General features: G+C 42.5%; 1 protein-coding gene across 1 annotated transcript in view; it reads left to right on the top strand.

Moving 5' to 3' along the window:
• The window catches only part of LOC145348578 (procollagen galactosyltransferase 2-like), a 58774-nt gene that overhangs the window by 22242 nt on the left and 15450 nt on the right, over positions 1-21082 (top strand). Inside the window, exon 5 of the mRNA XM_080196767.1 lies at positions 17146-17265. Within this exon, the coding sequence (XP_080052893.1) occupies positions 17146-17265 (120 nt within the window). The remainder of the gene's footprint in view (positions 1-17145; positions 17266-21082) is intronic.

The following is a 21082-nucleotide window of genomic DNA, read 5'->3' as shown; positions in this document are numbered from 1 at the left end:
TAGCTTAGGGGTTAAAAAAGGGGCAACATGGACAAGTTGGGCCGAAGGGCCTGTTTCAATGCTGTAAGACTCTATGACTCTATGAGGGATTCTGTGACTCTATTCCCTCAGGAGTAACTGTGATGAATGCCTAGCTGGCTGCCAGCACTTTTCCTCATGCTCGAATACAATGGATGTGGATGAATGGTTCACACACAATACTAATTACAAATCGTGCCATTTCAAATAGTGTTTCTGTCTTTTCTGAGCACCTGTCTGCAAGCCTCAAGGATAGTAAGCATGGTTAAACTCCCAGCATGGTCCAAACTACTTATCTTACACTTGTTGGTCACCAGGGAATTTGATCAGTTGGGCTGCAGGTTGAAGTTTCTTCCTGATACCTCAACCAACATTATCAAGAACACCCTCCGATGATTTTGTTTGTGTGTGAGTTGCTGCTACATTTTTCTGTAGGTAAAGGTAAAGTCACCATAATCACAGGTGACTATACACTACTCATCCCTTTTGAGGGGGAGATTTGACTGGTGATGATTCAGGCAAGGGACAATGTTGAGAAGGCTGGGAAGGGATCTAGGTCTATGTGTACATAGATCCCTGAAAGTTGGGAATCAAGTAGATAAGGTTGTTAAAAAGGCATACGATGTCTTGGCGTTTATTGGTAGGAGGATTGAATTTAGGAGTCGCAGCGTCATGTTGCAACTGTACACAACTCTGGTGCGGCCGCACTTGGAGTATTGTGTGCAGTTCTGGTCCCCACATTATAGGAAGGATGTGGAGGCTTTGGAGAGGGTGCAGAGGAGGTTTACCAGGATGTTGCCTGGTAAGGAGGGGAGGTCCTATGAGGAGAGACTGAGGGATTTGGGGTTGTTTTCGTTAGAAAGAAGGCAGCTAAGAGGGGATCTTATTGAAACATATAAGATGATTAGAGGTTTAGATAGGGTGGACAGTGATAGCCTTTTCCCTCGGATAGAGAAAGCTAGCATGAGGGGGCATGGCTTTAAATTAAGGGGGGGTAGCTATAGGACGGATGTCAGGGGTAGGTTCTTTACCCAGAGGGTGGTGAGCGATTGGAATGCCCTGCCTGCTGCAGTTGTAAATGCGCCTAGTTTGGGGGCGTTTAAGAGATCCGTGGATAGGTTTATGGATGGAAAGGGATTGGTTTAGGTTAGAGGGTCATTGTTTTTTAACTGGTCGGCGCAACATCGTGGGCCGAAGGGCCTGTTCTGCGCTGTAATGTTCTATGTTCTATGTTCCAAGGCAGCGCCTTCATGAATAATCTCAGCCAGTAAGGGAATTGAGCCCACGCTGTTGGCATCACTCTGCATCACAAACCAGCCGTCTGGCCAAATATATTTTCCTGTATTACAATGTTACTACATTTCAATATTCCTCCATTGACTGTAAGGTGCTTTAACATGTCCCAAGATTGTGAAAGGTGTTATTTAAATGCAAAACTTTTTACCTTTCTATGGCATTTTGCCTAGAAGTATGAATTATGACAAATTCAATTTGCTAAAATCACGGAACAAGAGATGCAAAACTACAAAACCCACTACTAGGGGATAAGGCAGGTGTAGAAAACTGCAGTTGGACCAGTGAAATATTGAGTTTAACTGTGCTCGCCAGCATATTACGGTCATTGCTATTGACTATCACTGTGCTGTTGTCTCACAATGAATGAAATAAATACATTTTTGTTTGAACTTTATTTTTAAATTCCTGGTTAGCACTGCTGCCTCACAGTGCCAGGGATCCGGGTTTGATTCCTGGTTTGAGCCACTATCTGTGCAGAGTCTGCATGTCCTCCCTATGTCTGCATGGATTTCCTCCGGGTGCTCTGGTTCCCTCCCACGGTCTAAAAGTTGTTCTGGTTAGGTACATTGACTATACTAATTCTCCCTCAGTTTACCCGAACAGGCGCTGGAGTGTGGCGTCTAGGGGATTTTTTACTTCATTGCAGTGTTAACGTAAGCCTACTTGTGACACTAATAAATAAACTTTTACTTTTTAAAACTTTAAACTGTCAACCCTCCCCCCGAAAATGATGTTACTGATGATGGTAATGACGAAGATTAAAACCTTAATGAAAGAAGTCAGTAGAGGAGAGGAATATACAAAGATTTCTCACTGATGTTTACATTTGATCTGAGTTTGGATGAACAAAATTATTCTAAATTCCACTTAATATTATCAAATTATCAATTCTAAATTGATAATGATATAAACAGTAAATTGAGCCACCAAACAGAGTGTCATGGAGTGATTCCAAGGGAATGTTCCCAAGGGAATGTTAATATCTCGTCTAATGACCTTTGAAGGAATCTAGTTGTACAGACTGGTAGGAATAATTTCATGCTCTTTTACAAATAACATAGAATTCCTACATTGCAGAAAGAGGCCATTTGGCCCATCAAGCCTGCACCGACAACAATTCCATCCTGACCCTGTCCCCACGTATTTATCCCACTAATTTCCCTGATACTAAGAGGCAATTTAACATGAGCAACTTAATCCAGACATCTTTAGATTCTGGGAAGAAACTGAAGCACCAGGAGAAAACGCACGTAGACATGGGAGGATATGCAAACTCCACACAGTCACCTGAGACCAAAATTGAATCTGGGCCCTGGTGCTGTGAGACAGCAGTGCTAACCACTGTGCCACTGTGCTGCCCTATTAAGTATATTTAAACTCTGCCTCCTGCAGCTGAATGATTGAATGAGTTAGTGCAGAATTTTTTTAGGAGGGGTTTTCTGTCCCCTGACAATAGGTAAAAAGTGATAATTCTGAGGTATTTACTCCAGTTTAGCCTGCATATATTTTAATCGCTTCTACTCTTGCTTGATGTTATTTAAAAATTAAGACTGCAGCCACGAGGTGGCGCTGCTGCACTAATGTACAAGACATATAGGGACAAAGGACCTGCTAGGTTAAAAATACCATAGAGTTCACTATCTATCACAATAGCATGATTGTGTTGCCCTCCTCCTGCTCCTACCTTGACTGGTAGCAATCAACCATTAAGTCCACAACACACCAAGAACACCACATGAGGAAAACCCCAGTGGTAGAGAACTTGTGGTCAAGATTTCTCTCTAGCTTCTAGTTTGAGATGATTCTTTCCCCATTTTAAATCCTTTCAGATTGCAATGTCATTCCAGATGGTGATTTTTAAAAATTAATTTTGCACAGCCATATGTTAAAGGGTTATTATTGGGTGGGGGGAGGAGAACAAAACACGTTTGTGGAACAGACATTCACAGTAACTTCATTGAAGTGTTAATGTAAGCCTACTTGTGACAAATAAATAAACTTTAACTTTAACTTTAACTTTGGTTTGAAATTATCCTTGGCAATCCAGCGTGCCAGCCATGGCATCAAATTCATCCTGTCACAGCTGCTTACACTCAGATTGCAATCTTTTTAATGCACCTTATTTTTACCATCTGTTTGAAATTAAGAATTGAAGACTTTTTTTTATGGGATGTGATTGCAGTTAGGAGGTTTCCTGCCTAGTTTAAACTAGGGAATGCTCCCAATCTGGGAGCTGGGAATGCTCCCATTCTGAGTGCAGACTGCAGTTTCTATGGTGCAGAAGGAAGCCATTCAGCTCATCAAGCTGGCACCAACAACCGATCCCCATAACCCCACATATTTATTCTCCTAATCCCACTAACACTAAGGGAGAATTTAGCATGGCCAATCCACCTAACTTTGGTCTGTGGGAGGAAACCAGAGCACCTACAGGAAACCCATGCACACACGGGGAGAACCTACAAACTCCACACAGACTGTGACCTGAGGCTGGAATTGAACCCAGGTTCCTGGAGCTGTGAGGCAGCAGTGCTAACCACTGTGCCATCGTACTGCCTTAATTTGTTGGGGGGGAAGAGCGCCACACATTTTCCCTAGAAAATTAATATTCCCCAGAAAGATCCAGGCCAAAACTCACTAATGAACACAGTTATCTGGGAGATCAGGTACACTATGGGTGCGTTATTACGACCTCGCACTGTCTGTCAGTCAGTGTGGTGAGGTTATAAGGTCACATGAGAAGGAAAAAAATCAGAAATGTGCTCATTTTCACACACGGATCCCATCTTACCAGATACTTTGTCTGGGTGTGAACAGGATTGCTTCCAAAATGGCGAGGTGTCAGTATATATGTATTTGAATATATGTATATGCACTTCAATCTGATTAGCAAGTTCAGTACTTATTACCTTTCTCGTAAGATTGCACCCTATGTCTTTAAAGGACTAACAAGCTCAGTTGCTGCAATATATATAGAGAACTAAATCGCATTTTCTAATTGCACTCCAATCGCTAAATATCCATGAACTAAGTGGCTTTTTAGGCCATTTCAGAGGGTCAGTTAAGTGGGGTCTGGAAGGTAGCCTGATCTCTCCCCTCGAACCAGCCTTATTGTTAGTGAACCCCTTAAGGGAATTTTTCCAATGTCAGTATGGCCCACTGCCACATTGCTGGATAAACCCTGGGAGCTTTCCAGTGTATCTTTCTGGGCACTCTGTGGCATGTGGAGCATCCCACACGGCAAAGGCACCACCAATGCACCACAATCTACCCCATCCCCACCCTTATCAGCAGGGCCACTGGTGTCCCCCTAACTTGTCTCACCTGTGTTGGAGGGAGCCCTGCCACTGAGGCACCCTCTCCCTGGAGCTGTAACCTCAGCATTGTCCACTACAGGTGTGGACGCTGCTGCAGCTACCAGACTTTCAACTTTCAAACTCCACTATCTGCATTGGTGGGATTCGAAGCCAGTTCCTCGGAGCATTACCCTCTGGAGTACTAGCCCAGTGACAATACCCCCACCTCCCTTTTGGCTGGGGTCAGTGCCTGGTGAGAGAGAATAACCTGTCTGTGGAGAATCAATGACGAGAGGCTCATCTAGTTTAATATCATTCCTGAGAGTGAGTTGTGAACTTAGGAAACATGTCTTTACAGAGAATCATTGGAGCATGAAATGCTTTGTCACAGGCAGTGGTTGAGGCAAAACCATTCAATTTTTAAAGGTCAGATTAAATTTTAAATTTTTAAAAAATTTTAAAGTTTTAAAAATTGATAAAATTGTAGAGGTCAGCAAGGAGAGCAGGAAGATTAGGTTTGGATTGCTTCCAGCAAATCACCAACACAAATGTGATGGGCCAAATGGCCTCTTTTTGAACCATGAACTCCTCGACTTTCTAGTGCTTGAAAATTGGAGCCTTTAAGTGCACATATCCAAATCTTGGTCAAAGTTTTCTGCAATGAGGCCTTCTCTTAGGCCTCCAAATCTATCCTTGAAAGCAAGCCACATTTCCTTAACTTTTTCCATGTTAAATAAAATCTCAATACCTCTCCATAGCTTCTCTGTCACTCATGGCAAGCAAACGAATGAGAATAATATTCTCCAGTATTTTGTGGCAAGAATGAGGCCTGACAACACTTCTGTAATAATAATGTAATCTCATTTGATTTGTATTTTTGCTGATTTGATTTGCTTGTGCATCTTACTCCTGCTAATTGTTATAAAATATTTTTAGAGATTTAACCAGTATTGTGGAAGTTAGATTACAACAATCGTGAAAATTAAAGTTCCATAAGTGTCAAAAGAAAACTCTTGTCAAGTAATGAAAAATGCTCATCAGCATACAGGGCCTTCATTGAAGCCAATGCTTGTATCTTCAGGATAAACTGTAATCTTCACCCTGTGTAAGCCCCATAAACATCTCATTCCCAGTCTTCACCAGAGAATGGAAAATAAGACATTTCTATAACAAAATCCAAAGGGCAAGATATGGGGACATATTATGCTAATGAAGGATTAGCAGGAGATAGTTTTCTATTGGATAAGAAAGAGCAAAAGACTATGCTATGATTGATGGAACTGTTTGCAATTGAAGGATTAGAGAATTACCCACTTCTCATTTGTTGTAATTAACTATAACTGCTAAATTGTTTGTATGTATCAACAGAACACCTTGCAATGCTTTGTGCTGCATTGTGGTCTCACTTGTACACAAGTTATTAAAGCTCGGAAATTGAGTACTCTGGTTTTGAGTATTGCCTGTGCCCAAAGCCGATGACAGTATAACCTTTAAATCTTATATTCATTCAGCATGCCGTACCATGAACTTGACAACAACTTAATTCAATTTGTTAAACTATTGGTCTCTCGTTCCTATGTATGGCAAGAGGTAATTTTAAGTAACGTTGCATATATGAACAGCATTCACAATTTTGTTTACAAATATAAGGACATTCCTTATCTCTCATTCACTTCCGGGCAGGATTATGTAATTAGATTTATAGCTGCAAGTAATATCTCTTTACTTAATCTTTTCCCCATATATCAAATTTGTTTAAATATGTGTTCATGGCAACACATGATGTTTGTACTCATATTAAAATCTGCTGGTGATGAGTAACCCTCTTATGTGGCACTGCATTGAATATGCAAGACAGCAGAGCATAGAGCAAGCTGTCCTCTATATATACTTCTGAGACTAAAGATAGGTCTCTTTCTATGGATGACAAGGAAACCCTAAGGCTTTGGGACAGCAATTGCTTGGCACAGCCACAGCTGGAAGGTGTTCCCAGGAAACCAAGTATGAGAACATCTCCAAGGTTTTGATGTATATGGTGGTTGGGATGCAAAGAGACAAGCAGCCAGCAAAGAACCACTTCACCTCCAACTGGTGAAGCCACCCTTTGATGGAATATAGTATATGGACACACATGGCTCAGAAATATGTGGACAGACTGTGCCAGGGACCTGGGCTAGGTTCCCGTCTTGGGTCACTGTGTGGAGTTTGCATGTTCTCCCCGTGTCTATGTGAGTTTCCTCTGGGTGCTCCAGTTTCTTCCCACAGTCCAAAGATGCTCAGATTAGGTGGATTGCCATGCTAAATTGCCCCTTAATATCACGGGGACTAGCTAGGGTAAATGAACGCGGTTGTGGGGATAGGGCCTGGGTGGGATTGTGGTCGGTGCAGACCAGATGAGCCAAATGGCTGCCTCTGCACAATAGGATTCTATGATTATTTTCTATGATTCTATGAGAATCTTGGTACTGAGTAATGAACCAGGCCAAGTGTTAGATTTGTTTATGGGAGAGCACTTTGGAGATAATGACCACAATTCAGTGTCCTTTATTATTGCAATGGGGAGGGATAAGTCACACGACATGGCAAGGTTTATAGGGGGAAATTATGATGCGATTAGGCAAGAATTAGGGAGCATAAAATGGGAGCAGGAACTGTCAGGTATGGGCATAAACGAAAAGTGGAGCTTTTTCAAGGAACAAATACTGCATGTCCTTGATAGGTATGTCCTTGTCAGGCAGGGAGGAAATGGCCAAATGAGGGAACCATGGTTCACAAAGGAGGTTGAATGTCTTGTTAAGAAGAAAAAGGAAGAATATGTAACGATGAAAAAACAAGGTTCAGTTAGGTCACTTGAGTGTTACAAGGTAGCTAGGAATGAGTTAAAGAAAGGGCTTAGGAGAGCTAGGAGGGGGAATGGGAAGTCCTTGGTGAGTTGGATAAAAGAAAACCCCAAGGCTTTTTACTCTTATGTGAGAAATAAAAGAATGAACAGGGTGAGGTGAGGGCCTGTCAAGGATAGTAGTGGGAACTTGTGCATAGAGTCAGAAGAGATAGGTGAGGCATTGAATGAATATTTTTCTTCAGTGAAAGGGGCCATGTTTTTGAGGATGAATGCGTGATATAGACTGGTAGGATGGAGGAGGTAGATGTTCTGAGGGAAGATGTATTAGCAATTTTGAAAAACCTGAGGGTGGATAAGTCCCTTGGGCCAGATGGGATATATCCTAGGATACTTTGGGAGGCAAGTGATGAGATTGCAGAGCCTTTAGCTTTGATCTTTGGGTCCTCACTGTCCATGGGGATAGTGCCAGAGGACTGGAGAGTGGCAAATATTGTTCCCCTCTTCAAGGAAGGAAATAGGAATGACCCTGGTAATTATAGGCCAGTTAGTCTTACTTCAGTGGCCGGTAAGTTAATGGAAAGGGTCGTGAGAGATAGGATTTATGATCATTTGGAAAAATGCAGCTTAATCCGGAATAGTCAGCAAGGTTTCCTGAGGGGTAAGTCCTGTCTCACAAATTTGATTGAATTCTTTGAGGAGGTAACAAAGTATGTAGATGAAGGTAGAGCAGTTGATGTCATATACATGGATTTTAGTAAGGCATTTGATAAAGTTCCCCATGGTAGGCTCATGAAGAAGGTAAGGAGGTGTGGGATGGAAGGAAATTTGGTTGTTTGGGTAAGTAACTGGCTGTTTCATATAATAAAAAGTCTGACAACACCAGGTTTTAGTCCAACCTATTTATTTGATAATATTCTCACAAGCTTTCGAGGGGTTACCCTCTTCGTCAGGTGAATGGAGAGTTCTGGCCTCAGACAGAGCATATAAAGCACAGACAGTTTAGAGATTACTGATTAAAATGCGAATCCTTACACCTAACCTGCTGTTCAAGTGTAAGGATTCGCATTCTAATCAGTAATCTCTAAACTGTCTGTGCTTTATATGCTCTGTCTGAGGCCAGAACTCTCCATTCACCTGACGAAGAGGGTAACCCCTCGAAAGCTTGTGAGAATATTATCAAATAAATAGGTTGGACTAAAACCTGGTGTTGTCAGACTTTTTACTGTGTTTACGCCAGTCCAACGCCGGCATACCCACATCATGTTTCATATAAGACAGAGGATGGTGGTGAAAGGAAAATTTTCAGACTGGAAGCCAGTTACTAGCAGTGTACCATAGGGATCAGTGCTGGGTCCTCTGCTATTTGTGATTTTTATCAATGACTTGGAAGAGGGGGCTGAAGGGTGGGTTAGTAAATTTGCTGATGACACTGAGATTGGTGGAGTAGTGGATGAGGTGGAGGGCTCTTGCAGGCTGCAAAAAGCGATTGATAGGATGCAGAGCTGGGCCGAAAAGTGGCGAATGGCATTTAACCCTGATAAATGTGAGGTGATTCATTTTGGTAGGACAAACTTGAATGCAGATTACAGGGTCAACGGCAGGGTTCTAAGGAATGTGGAGGAACAGAGAGATCTTGGGGTTCATATTCGCAGATCTCTGAAGGTTGCTACTCAAGTGGATAGAGCCATGAAGAAGGCTTATAGTATGTTAGCGTTTATTAACAGGGGGTTTGAGTTTAAGAGCCGTGGGGTTATGTTGCAACTATACTGGATGTTGGTGAGACCATGTTTGGAATATTGTGTGCAGTTCTGGTCACCTCACTATAAGAAGGATGTGGAAGCATTGGAGAGAGTGCAGAGGAGATTTATCAGGATGCTGCCTGGTTTGGAGGGTAGGTCTTATGAGGAAAGGTTGATGGAGCTGGGGCTTTTCTTTTTGGAGCGGAGGAGGATGAGTAATGACTTAATAGAGGTTTATAAGATGATGAGAGGGATAGATAGAGTGGACGTGCAGAGACTATTTCCTCGGGTGGACTAGCTGTTACTAGGGGGCATAACTATAAGGTTCATGGTGAGAGACATAGGAGGGAAGTCTGAGGTAAATTCTTCACTCAGAGAGTGGTTGGGGTGTGGAATAGACTGCTGCTGTGATAGGGGAGTTGGACACTTTAGGAACTTTCAAGCTGTTATTGGAAAGGCAGATGGAGCACACCAGAATTATAGGAAGGGGATAGCTTGATCTTGGGATTGGACATAGCTAGGCACAACATTGAAGGCCAAAGGGCCTGTACTGTTCTATAATGTTCTATGTCTCTATGTAGAAGGGTAACGATAATGTACAGCTCCCTATATTACTTGTTTCCTCCGGGTGCTTTGGTTTCCTCCCACAGTTCAAAAGCTGTGCTGGTTAGGTACATTGGCCATTCTAAATCCTCCTTCAGTGTACCTAAACAGGCACCGGAGTTGGTGACTAAGGGATTTCACAGTAACTTCAGTGTAAATGTAAGCCTACTTGTAACACTAATAAATAAACTTTAAGTACTGCTGCTACATCATCTTATTTTTTGCTCAAAGTGTATGGATAGTAATTCTTCTGAAATAAGGGAATAGGGATCTCAAAGTTCCCATTAGTCCCCATCCAAGCTGACAATTGCTGGGATGCACCTAAAGAATTGAAATTGTTGACACTGAAAACCAATGGCCTGAACCAACTGATAGTATTCTGTAGGTGGGTCTGATAGGCATTTGTTTTAATTTGCTCCTCGCTAGCATTACCTTCCAGAACAGGATGATGGACAAACTCCCTAAGTGGTGGCAGGAACTTAAAATTCATTATAGGATTGTTCAAAAATGATGCCCATTTATCATATCAAATTTTTGTTGCTTTTGTCTCATCAGAAGCCATCTTGAGCACAGATCTTAAATAAGGGATTGCAGTGTAGATTATAACAGGATCAGTCCGGATTGGTGCCATTGTTATAATAAGACATTGAACTACCATACTCCTAACTAGTGATTCAGTTACTCAGTAATATTGTCTCAATATTATTGAAATTGTAAGAGTGAAATTGGACAGGCAAAATGCTTCTTTCCATTGTAAAACATAGCAACTGCTATTTTTGGTTATATCCCAATGTGAGCATTAAGGTGTGTCTCGCTATTCAAGGTCATGGCTTTCCTCATTTCTCTGAGTAATTGTTACAGCTCCAGATTATTGTCTGGGGACCCTTGCATATGGAGGTCCTGCGAGAATTTACCAAAATCTGGTGTGAGAAACCTTGCAACGCCTCAAAGTGAACTGTAAATTCTTCAAGGTTTTAGGATCTTGCACTGTGGCTAGTTTTTCCTTACGATCCATCTCAGTCTGCCACTCTTTCCTGTTCTTTGCAATCCAAGAAAGTCTGCCTCTCCGCACACCAACTGAGATTTTATTTAATGTTTATCAGAAAACCAGCAAAAGTAAGAAAAGGGATTCTAGTTGTTCCTGAGGTTAGCATGTGACATGGAAATATCAGATATCTCAGTGTTAACATTTTTAGCGTCCTTTGAAATATTCACGTCAGGGCAGAAAAAAACAATAGAGCTATTTTGAAATCCGGCAATACCGGGAGCTATCTGGTGCAAGTCATAGCTGCTTTGTTCCAATCAGTGTCTTTAATCAGTTCTGAGAAAAAGCCATTAGCAAGGTCATTGCAGCATAATGTTCTCTCCTGATAATGGATCGCAGGGCCATGGAATTCTGCTGCTGTGTATTATGCAGGGCTGTAATTTTAATGAGCCCTATAATCAATCGCTAGCCTCCATCCCCCACCTGGTGAATGAATTAGTTGGAGATGGCATTTTGACTAGAATCCCTTGGGTGGGATATTCTGGCCCTTCTTGCCAGTGGGGTCTTCCAGTCCCGCCGGAGACTCATCTCTTTCCCCCCTCCCTCCCGCCACCAGAAATTTTTCTGCAGGTGAGACAGATAATCCTGTCCCTTGTTCTTCCAACAAGGGTACCCGGATTCAATTCCGGCCTTGGGTCACTGTGTGGAGTCTGCAAGTTCTCCCCATGTCTGCATGGGTTTTCTCCAGCTGTTCTGGTTTCTTCCCACAATCCAAGGATATGTGGATTAGCTGGATTGGCCATGCTAAATTGCTCTTTAGTATGCAGGTGCTCCAGTTTCCTCCTACAGCCTGAAAGACATGCTGGTTAGGTGCATTGACCCAAACAGGCGCCGGAGTGTGGTGACTCGGGGAATTTCATAGTAACTTCATTGCAGTGTTAATGTAAGCCTTACTTGTGACATTATAAGTAAACTTTAACTTTAACTTTAGTATCAAAAGATGATAAATGCGCAGGGTTGTGGGGTGTGAGGCTGTGAGCCTGGGTAAGATGCTCTTTTGGAGAGTCAGTTCAGATTGATTGGTCAAATGCCCTCTCTCTGTTCTGTGGTGACTCTATGATTCTAATTCTTTAATGATGTTAAGAAGATCCAATTTCACTTTATGATCTTAAATTCACCATTGTTTGTATGGGGGTGGGGGGCAGCTTGGGGTGGGGGGGCCAACCTGTATCAAATGAAGTTTTATTGCCACAGGGTATTAACGCCACCTTAGTCAGTACTCATGCATGGTTGAAATTTTAAAGTAGTGTTTTTGGTTGGTGCATCCTGTAATGAGAGGACAGGTTTAGACTGGTACGAATCCTGCCTCTAGAATAACTGTGATCCCTTATACCGCATTGGGAATGTTTCAGCATTCAGTTGTCTGTGTCTTGAATGCATGCGAATCCCCCCAACAGTATGTTACATACTGGGCTTCCCAAATCTACCCACTCAAGATTTATAATTCTGGAGTCCATAATAATGTAATTAGCTCTTGTATCAAAGAAAGCCTCAGTAGACAGGATTTCCAGGGCATGCGGGAATTCTAGAGGCCCTGGTCGGGTGTCAGGTAGCCAACCCTGAATGTTATGATCCTCAGGACCCTGAGTTTTATTGCTGGTCCAACTTCTGGGGTGGGATTCTCCGGCCGCACTCGTCTGAAAACCGGAGATTCCTGCCTGACTTCAGTAGGCCATTACATGGGCCGCCCCCTGATTGCTAGAATTCCAATGGTGGGTGGAATGAGAGAATTCTGGCCCTGATCTTTTTATCTGGTTTCTGTTTTTCTCTCTTGGGGACACTGTCCTTTCTCAGAGTTACAAAGCCAATGCATAGAGTGGACAGGACAAGCCCTTCATCCATCTCCTCGCTTGGTTCAAAAACCAATTCAAATTTGAATTGAATCCAATTCATTTTCCCCACAAAGGGGACATACTAGATCCAAGCTGACAAGAACAGGCATCACGCTGATTTTGGACTTGATCCTGTGCTTGATCTTAACCAAAAGGCCGAGAAGCTTGCTGTTGGGGATAATGTTGTTCCTGCCTGGAGTTTCGCTGATCGCTATTCCATTCATCCAATTTGTATGAGGACCCACGTTTCAATTTTTTCCCACTCAAGGAGCAGATAAGGTTTTGCACAACATTAAACATAAATTTTTAAAAAGTGCAGCTATGAAATAAAGAAACAACTTACTGAGCAAAAAAAGTCAATTTGATTTTTTTTAAATTATGTAATGAACAAAGAAGACAATTAGAGTTGATGTATGAGAGGATAAAAGGACAAGAGTAGTATGACCAGCTCATTTCAGTCTCAGGGTGTCAACCATTCATCTTCAATCCTGTGAGTGGGCATGAGTGTCTGTTGTGTCTGGGAGTGAAGATGAGGATGTGAAAGAACTCTAGGGCTGGAGTGAACCACACACACACACACACACACACACACACACACACAGGCACATTCACTTTGTCTCACACATTCACACTCACTCACTCTCTCGTGCACACAATCATTCATATGCAATCATTCTCTAATACACACACTCTCTCTCACACATACTCACTTTCTCACACACACACAAACACACACACACTCATTCACTCACTCACTCACTCTCACGATCCTAATGGTGAATTGAGGGAATTTGTCATGTAAGCTCTATTGGATTTGTTGTTGCGGATCCTTGAATCACTGTCAGCAAAACACTCCTTCTGTACTTAATATAAAAAACACGTCTAGATATGAATGTAGATTCTGCATCAAAACTCAGATTCATGTTTTGGGCACAATACCATGGTTAATTGCCATCCTTGCCCATTTAGAATAGAATGGAACCGCTAGATAGAATTGCTACAGTGCAAGAAGGACATTTGGCCCATTGACCCTGCACCAACTCTCTGAAAGAGCATCTTACCTGGGCCAATCCTCCCCTTCCCCATTCTTGCCCTGTCCCCATAACCCCATCACCCTGTGTATTTACCATGGCTAATATACTTAACCTGAACATCTTTTTGGGCAGTAAGGGCCAATTTAGCCTGGCCAATCCACCTATCCTGCACACTTTTGGACATAGTTTGGGATTATTTGAGATAAGGCCTAACTCCTCATTAACCCACCTCAACTTCAACCAGAGGAAGTCAGTTTCAAGGACACATAAGTGCATTCACTGAGTCTAAACAACCTCCATCTGTCGAGATTATATCCTTCTTCCCGATTACCTGATAGATTTGTTTTTAACTAGATCGTAATTTTCCTGGATATTATAAGAGCTTAGATGAATCCCCACTAAATATTTCCCCACTATAAGAGAACAGGAATCTTTAATACAGACGATTAAATGGGAGAAATTAAGTTTTGAGTCTGTACAGATTTTTTAGGAAAAGAAAACTTGCAAACATAAATCACACCATAGAAAAATCCCCAAAAGAAAAGACAATGTGATTTCTTACAACCGTTATTAATATTTAAAGATTATTCAAAGACTAATTCCCCGACAACCTTAGTCAGAGGCAGCGAGACCCAAGGACACATAGTGGGATGTAAACACTGCTTGACCTACAAATGAAGGATTATTACCGCGATGATGTACATTTTAAACACACACAAATTCATTAAAATAGGAAATCATGCAATTGAAGCAGTTGTACATAAATTGCAAATGAAATGAATCCTGAAAAGAAGATAGCTAATTCTTTTTCCTGTATGAGAATCCTAGGTTTAGACTTGTTACAGAAAGAGCATTTCAAAGTAAGGATATTCATCAAATATTAAAGATATATTATCATCATTGCCAAACATGCAAGATTCGCTGGGGTCAGACCAGGTTAATGAAGAAATCTGAAGATATAAGATTGAGTTGAGATATTCATGATGAATTTTGGGGTTGTATAGTTATTGGTTACGTGAATGATGGTCATTTGATCAATAATAGATTCATTAATATCCTACATTTGGTGAGAGAACCACCATCTATAATGAGGGTGCCCATTCAATTTCGAAGAGATGTCATTTTAAATTTATTCCTAAAAACAGGAGGTCACTTAACAGTCAAGGGACAACGTCCAACAAAATAATAAGACTTGAGGTCCATCTTTCTTATATATGATTGCAGTTTTACTGGCAAGATAGTTTTACGTGTGCTAATGTACCAGTAAGAACCACAGAACCCAGTTATTATACTGACTGTTTTGATTTGATTTATCATTGTCACATGACTTGGGATACAGCGAGAAGTATTGTTTCTTGTGCGCTGTACAGACAAAACATCCCATTCATAGAGTACACCAGGGAGAAGGAAAGGATTGGATGTAGAATATAATGTTTCAGTTACAGGTAAGGTGAAGGGAAAGAACAGCTTAATATTTGATAGAGTCATTCAAAAATCTGATGGCAGCAAGGAAGAAGCTCTTCTTGAGTCGGTTGCTACATGTTTTCAAAATTTTGTATCTTTTTCCCGAATAAGAAGGTGGAAGAGGGGTATCTCCAGGATGCTTGATGTCCTTAATTATGCTGGCTGCTTTTCCGAGGCAGCGGGATATATAGACAGAGTCAATGGATGGGAGGCTGGTTTGCAAGATGGACTACATTCACGATCTTTTGGAGTTTCTTGCAATCTTGGATAAAGCAGGGGCCATACCAAGCTGTGATATATCTAGCAAGGATGATGCATGTGTACATATTAGTGCGATTTGTAACAGACATGCCAAATTTCCTTTGTCTCCTGAGAAAGTAGAGGCATTGGTGGGCTTTCTTAACTATAGCATCAGTGTGGAGGGACCAGGACAGATTGTTGGTAATCTGGACACCTAGAAACTTGAAGCTCTCAACCATTTCCACTTCATCACTGTCACTTCCTGACTATCTCCTTTGTTTTACTGACATTGAAGGGGAGATTATTGTGGGGGAATTAATTCCAGATGCAGTGGGGGCAATTCTATGTGACCGCTAGCTGTAGCCAGGATTCCCGGTGCCTGTTGAATCAGACATGAGGACCAAAATGGCATCAAACCCATTGCGAGTCTCCCTGCCCCTGCACTGGCCCCAATCAGATTCCCACCCTTGATGTCTTTTCAATAGGTAAGAGAAACAACACCATCGTAAATTCTCCTTAAGTTTCTTTCAACATGAATTTAGAGCTTTTCCTTATCTTTTCCAAAATCTTTTTTGAATCCATATAGTGCAGAATGAGGCCATTCAGCCCATCCAGCAGCATTGACAACAATCCCACGCAGGTCCCATCCCAGTAACCTCACATATTTACCCTGCTAATGTCCCTGACACTAAGGAGCAGTTTAGCATGGCCAATCAACCTAATCTACACATCTTTAGACTGTAGGTGGGAACCAGAGCACTTAGAGGAAACCCACGCAGACATGGGGGAAATGTGCAAACGCCACACAAATATTGACCCAAGGCCAGAATTGAACCTGACTGCCTGTGCTTAGAGGCAGCAGTGCTCACCGCTGTGCCACCATGCCACCTTAGTGCAAAGAGAACTAGAAAAGCTCTGATGCCACTTAATGCGTGGCACAGATAAGATCCGTTTAACACCTGTTGGAACCAGAGTTGTGAACTTGTGCTGCCCATGTTTATGTTTTAATGTTTCTGGGTAAAAATGGCTATCCATGAATATGTGTCTCATTTCTATAGTATGATATCCTAAATGTATATAAATTCTACTGATTTATTTGTGAATTTCCTTCACAGTGTGTGCTTATTTTCAAAATTATAGCTGCTTGTAACTAAACTGTCCATATATGTGCAAGTTTCTGGGTGAAAATGGCTACCAGTTAGCCTGTAACCATTTTCGCAATTCTAAAGTACAATGTCCTAATATATGAGTTCTGCCTAATACTTACATTTTTCCTATTTGTGTATACCTATCACAAGACTACCCTTCATCAATATCCCATAATAAGTGAAAGGATAACTTATTATAATGAATTTCTAAAAAATATTTTGAATTGGTTCTTGAAAACTGGATCTTGGTCAATTTTGCTTTGTTAAGGTAAAGGTTCCAACAAGATAATAGGGCTGGAAGCATTTTGTTCTTTTATTTGACTGCAGTTTAATTATCAAGGCTAGGATTATATGCTTACATGCTAGTGTTATAGCAAGAACCTTGGAAAACCAATTTACATGTGAGTATTTCTTACTAGTGAATTCACATCATAAAGGGAATTAACCATGTTGCTTGGCAAACTGTGAGTTTACCCAAGTAACGCCTAATCTAATACTCCTAAATTAATTTTATATTGTTTGATCCTTGTTCTTCCACATTCTAACATAACAAATACTGATTAACTGTTATTTTCTGTTTCATTCTAGAGGTTCAGATGCACATATGCAACAGAGAACGCTACGGCTATCTTCCAGTCCCATTAAAGGCCCAACAGTCCTTGCAAGAGGATGTTGAAAGCTTTGTCCACGTTCTTATCGAAAGAATGAGTAAGTCTGCTGGCAAAGACAGAAAAAAAATCTGTATCAGCCATGAGACATTTTCTAATAAATAATTTAAATCCTCCATGCGCAGTGGAACATTTCAGAAAAAGGAATCACCAAATCACAGGCAAGGTGTGAAATACTGGCTTATTATAAGAGAAATAATTGGAACGCAAAGTTACTTATTCACCTACTTACCTTAATTAAGTTACGTAGTTAGGAAAGCCACGCAGAATTAGTTTTACTTCATGAATGTAAACCACTTCAGTAAGAATCAAAGAATTCATTAAATTAAATCCATCCAGGGGACACCCAGAAGTCTTCGACCCATCCAAATCCTCTCTTGCACTAAAGGTGACTCTGAATATGAAAGCTCCACCAGTAGATGCTTTCCCACCCATTGCTGTGCTGTTCCATTTGACTCACATTGTCAAAGACAGACATTTAACCCAACAAAATATACATGAGTAGGGCAGTGGCAAACTTGAAAACGGAGCGCTTGGACAATTCTGTCCTTGGATTGGCATCAGAGCTAATTTTGTGTCAGCTAACTTGGTGCACCATCACTGGTGGTCGCTGTGCACACTAAGCCTGGAGCATGTCACTTTTCCAGTTTGTAGCTTGGGGCTGCTGAGGCTCAAGTGTGGCACTTACACCCGCAACAACCGAGGTTGGTCAACTCAATAGAAAACAGGGATCAACTCCAGGGACCTTTGATCTGAATGGTGCGGTACCATCTGATACATTTTGCACACTGGGCTGCTGGGGTCAGTCCTGAGGCTTACCAGTTTTACAAATCATTGAGGTACCTTTGACCCTCTCTAGTTAAGTTGGACATTAGGGACCCCTGACGGAATTTGCCAAAGGCTGGAGATCGAGATGAAAACTGAGCAACAAATTTCTTTCCATCTCCACTTCAGATGCTGCAAATATAAAAAATAGCAAACTTATGATAACAGTAGAGAGGGTCATATTTCACATGTTTGGCACATCTTGATAATCACCCTGGATTAATGAGCTGGCAGTGTTTAAAGTGTTAAGTATGCATTTGAAAACATGCTTTCACACCATGAGAAGAATATTGAGCCCATGTTAGCCGTCAGCTAGAATGGCAATGTGAGCATAAAATCCTGGGCGAACCAGGAAACGTGATTCTCGCTGGCACGATCACGATTTCTGATTCTCCACACCCCTCATCGCAGATGGAAGGAGGTTGCTATCCGGGAAGTTCGGGGACCTAATTTAGATACACTAGCGTCTTATTAGTGAGTCCTCCCGTTGGGACTCCTCTCCCCTCCGTGAATATTCATTGCACATTGCCATGACGTCATACTGGCACGATCTACAACAGCTGTATAAAAACAAGAATCGGTGACCTCACCTCTAAAGGGGATATCCGAGGTTAGCACTCAGGTCTTCATCACCCTCCAAGGTGCCAATTGCTGAGGCCATACGAGAAAGGATGCTGGGGAACCAGACAGGTGCAATTTGGGGCAGGGATGGTGGGGATGGGTGGAGCAGCAGGGGTATTCATTCCCAACATTTGTGGAGAGTGAGGTTGCTTGCAAGCCCTAGTGGCCCTTCATGCTACGAGCCTCTAGGGTTCTGGCGGCTGCCCTTGACCACCACCCACCCCCCACCACCATGCCCCCCCCCACCCCCTCCCTCACTAGGCTTGAGGGTGCCAGTGAGGGATTGGTCTTCAACAATGGCATTTGGAATTGGGAACATGCATGAATCTGCATCCGATTGGCTCCCACTACTTAACCCTTTGGGAACTGTGGCCTAAGCATTGAACATCAAGGCTCACATTCACCTTTCCATTACTGCATGGTGTCTCACACAAGTTGCCCCTGGTGTAAGGTAGTAGTGCTCATCAGTCACCCCGTCCAAGACATGAGAGGTGGCAGCGTCTCATTCTCTTGTGAGGTTAGAATACAGATCGGTTGAATGCACTGAGATGTGAACATCTGCTCTGAGGGGCATGGTCAGAGTGACAGCTGTGACATCCCTTCAGTGCTGCTCTCTGAGATGTCCCTCTTGAAGCTGCCCAGTTCTGTGGTGTCCAGAGGGCATGAGGATGGTCCAGGCTTCTCGACTGATTGTGCTTGAGTGGAAGGGAAATGGTACCAGTGCTGGGCAGCGGTACACTGATAGGAGGAAGGTCACTCACATGTGTTCAGGATTCTCCCTTGCCTTTAGCCCTAACCTCACCCTCTGCACAGTTGCAGTCCTGCTCCCCTCCAGACAGCTCAAGAGCTTATTCCTCGAAGGGTGTAAAGGCCCTGAACTCAGGCACCAATCTGGCTGGCTGTGCCCACTCAGACCCTGAGTTTGCCCTGCAATGAGATAGATGGGGAGAATGTGAGCAGGCATGGAGCCAGGTCAGATAGTCGTCTGACCTGTAGTATGCACGGGGGCTGAGTGGGAGCGGAGATGTAAGGAGCAGGGGAACTACTGGGAGGATAATGGGAAGGGGGTGGGTGGGGCCAAGGTTGTCATGGCAAGTGTTGGGGCCCCACGAGGTGAGTAGAAGTGAGATCTTTATGAAGGTGTGAGGAGTGAGTTAGCAAGTGCAGATTTACCCTGGCTTACCCCTGTGGCCCTGTGGCCCTGTCCTCTTATGGAGTGAGCTGGCCCTCACTATCACAGACACAGCATCCCAGGAGAGGTTGTTGACCTTGCTAGCTGGACAAATGGCCGATTGTAGGTACAGGATGTTAAGTCACTGCTCAACACCATCCAGCAGTTTGCTGAGAACTCCCTCCATGGAACTTGTTGCTGTCTTCTAGGCAACCATTCCACTCGACTGGACTTGGAGCTGGGGAGTGCTGGTGGGGTGTTTGAAAGGAACGGCCCACTGACTACAGAGGTTAAGTTGTGACAGAGCGAGCAAATCAGAGGCAGGCTGCCACAGGTGCAGTGTGAAAGTCATGGAGAAAAAGGTTTTTGGTTGAAGAGGCTGAATATACAGCAAATATTCTAGCCGTCGGCACCAACAGTTTTCTCTTTGTGCAAAAGTGCTAATTATTGAAGAAAAGTCTAGCTTTTGTGCAATGTCACAGTTGATATTAAGCGTGGCAAGACCATTCAAATGTTGTTGTCCCGAGGCTGAACGGTGATAGTTCTTTACCACCTTCAACACATTGAAAGTATTTTCAGCTGAAGCCACTAATGCAAGCAAACTAACAGAAATAGCCAATGCAATTGTGATATTATGAAGCACCCCAGAGAGTCCAAATTTGAGTATTTCTTGAAGTAATTCCTTTGGCTTGCAATACAGAGTTTTCATTCTTAGGACTTTATGTTGAAAAATTATCCATTATAAAGAGTCACTGTGAATAAATAGTACAACTTCAACTGTGTGCTAGCTCTGCTGCTTTAATATATGTACATACTTGTACCCTCGGCAGGAGGGTACGCTGCACAAATGCCGCTGATGTACAATACGGAACAGCAAAACTTACTTTTCACTCCTATAATATTCTCTTATGCACATAAAAACAAGTTGTGAAATTTATCAAATGCCAAAAAAATTAACAAGTGACTAAATTTGAGGCCCAGGCCAAATGGCCCTACTGGCCTCTCCTCTGACTGACCCTGGGGACACCCACACTGTTGTCAGGCAGGGAGTTCGATGCCGTGACAATGAATGAACAGTGATATAGTTCCAAGTTAGGATGGTGTGTGACTTGGAGGGGAACTTGCAGGGGGTAGTGTTTCTATGCATCTACTACCCTTGTCCTTCTAGATGGTAGAGGTCACGGGTTTGGAAGATGCTGGAAAAGGAGCCTTGAGGCTGTTGCTTGGTGTGTATAAATAA

This window comes from Carcharhinus amblyrhynchos, chromosome 9 (assembly GCF_965287045.1).
Source record: "Carcharhinus amblyrhynchos chromosome 9, sCarAmb.v2.hapA, whole genome shotgun sequence".
Lineage (NCBI taxonomy): Eukaryota > Metazoa > Chordata > Chondrichthyes > Carcharhiniformes > Carcharhinidae > Carcharhinus > Carcharhinus amblyrhynchos.
This window is presented reverse-complemented; position numbering and strand designations above follow the sequence as displayed.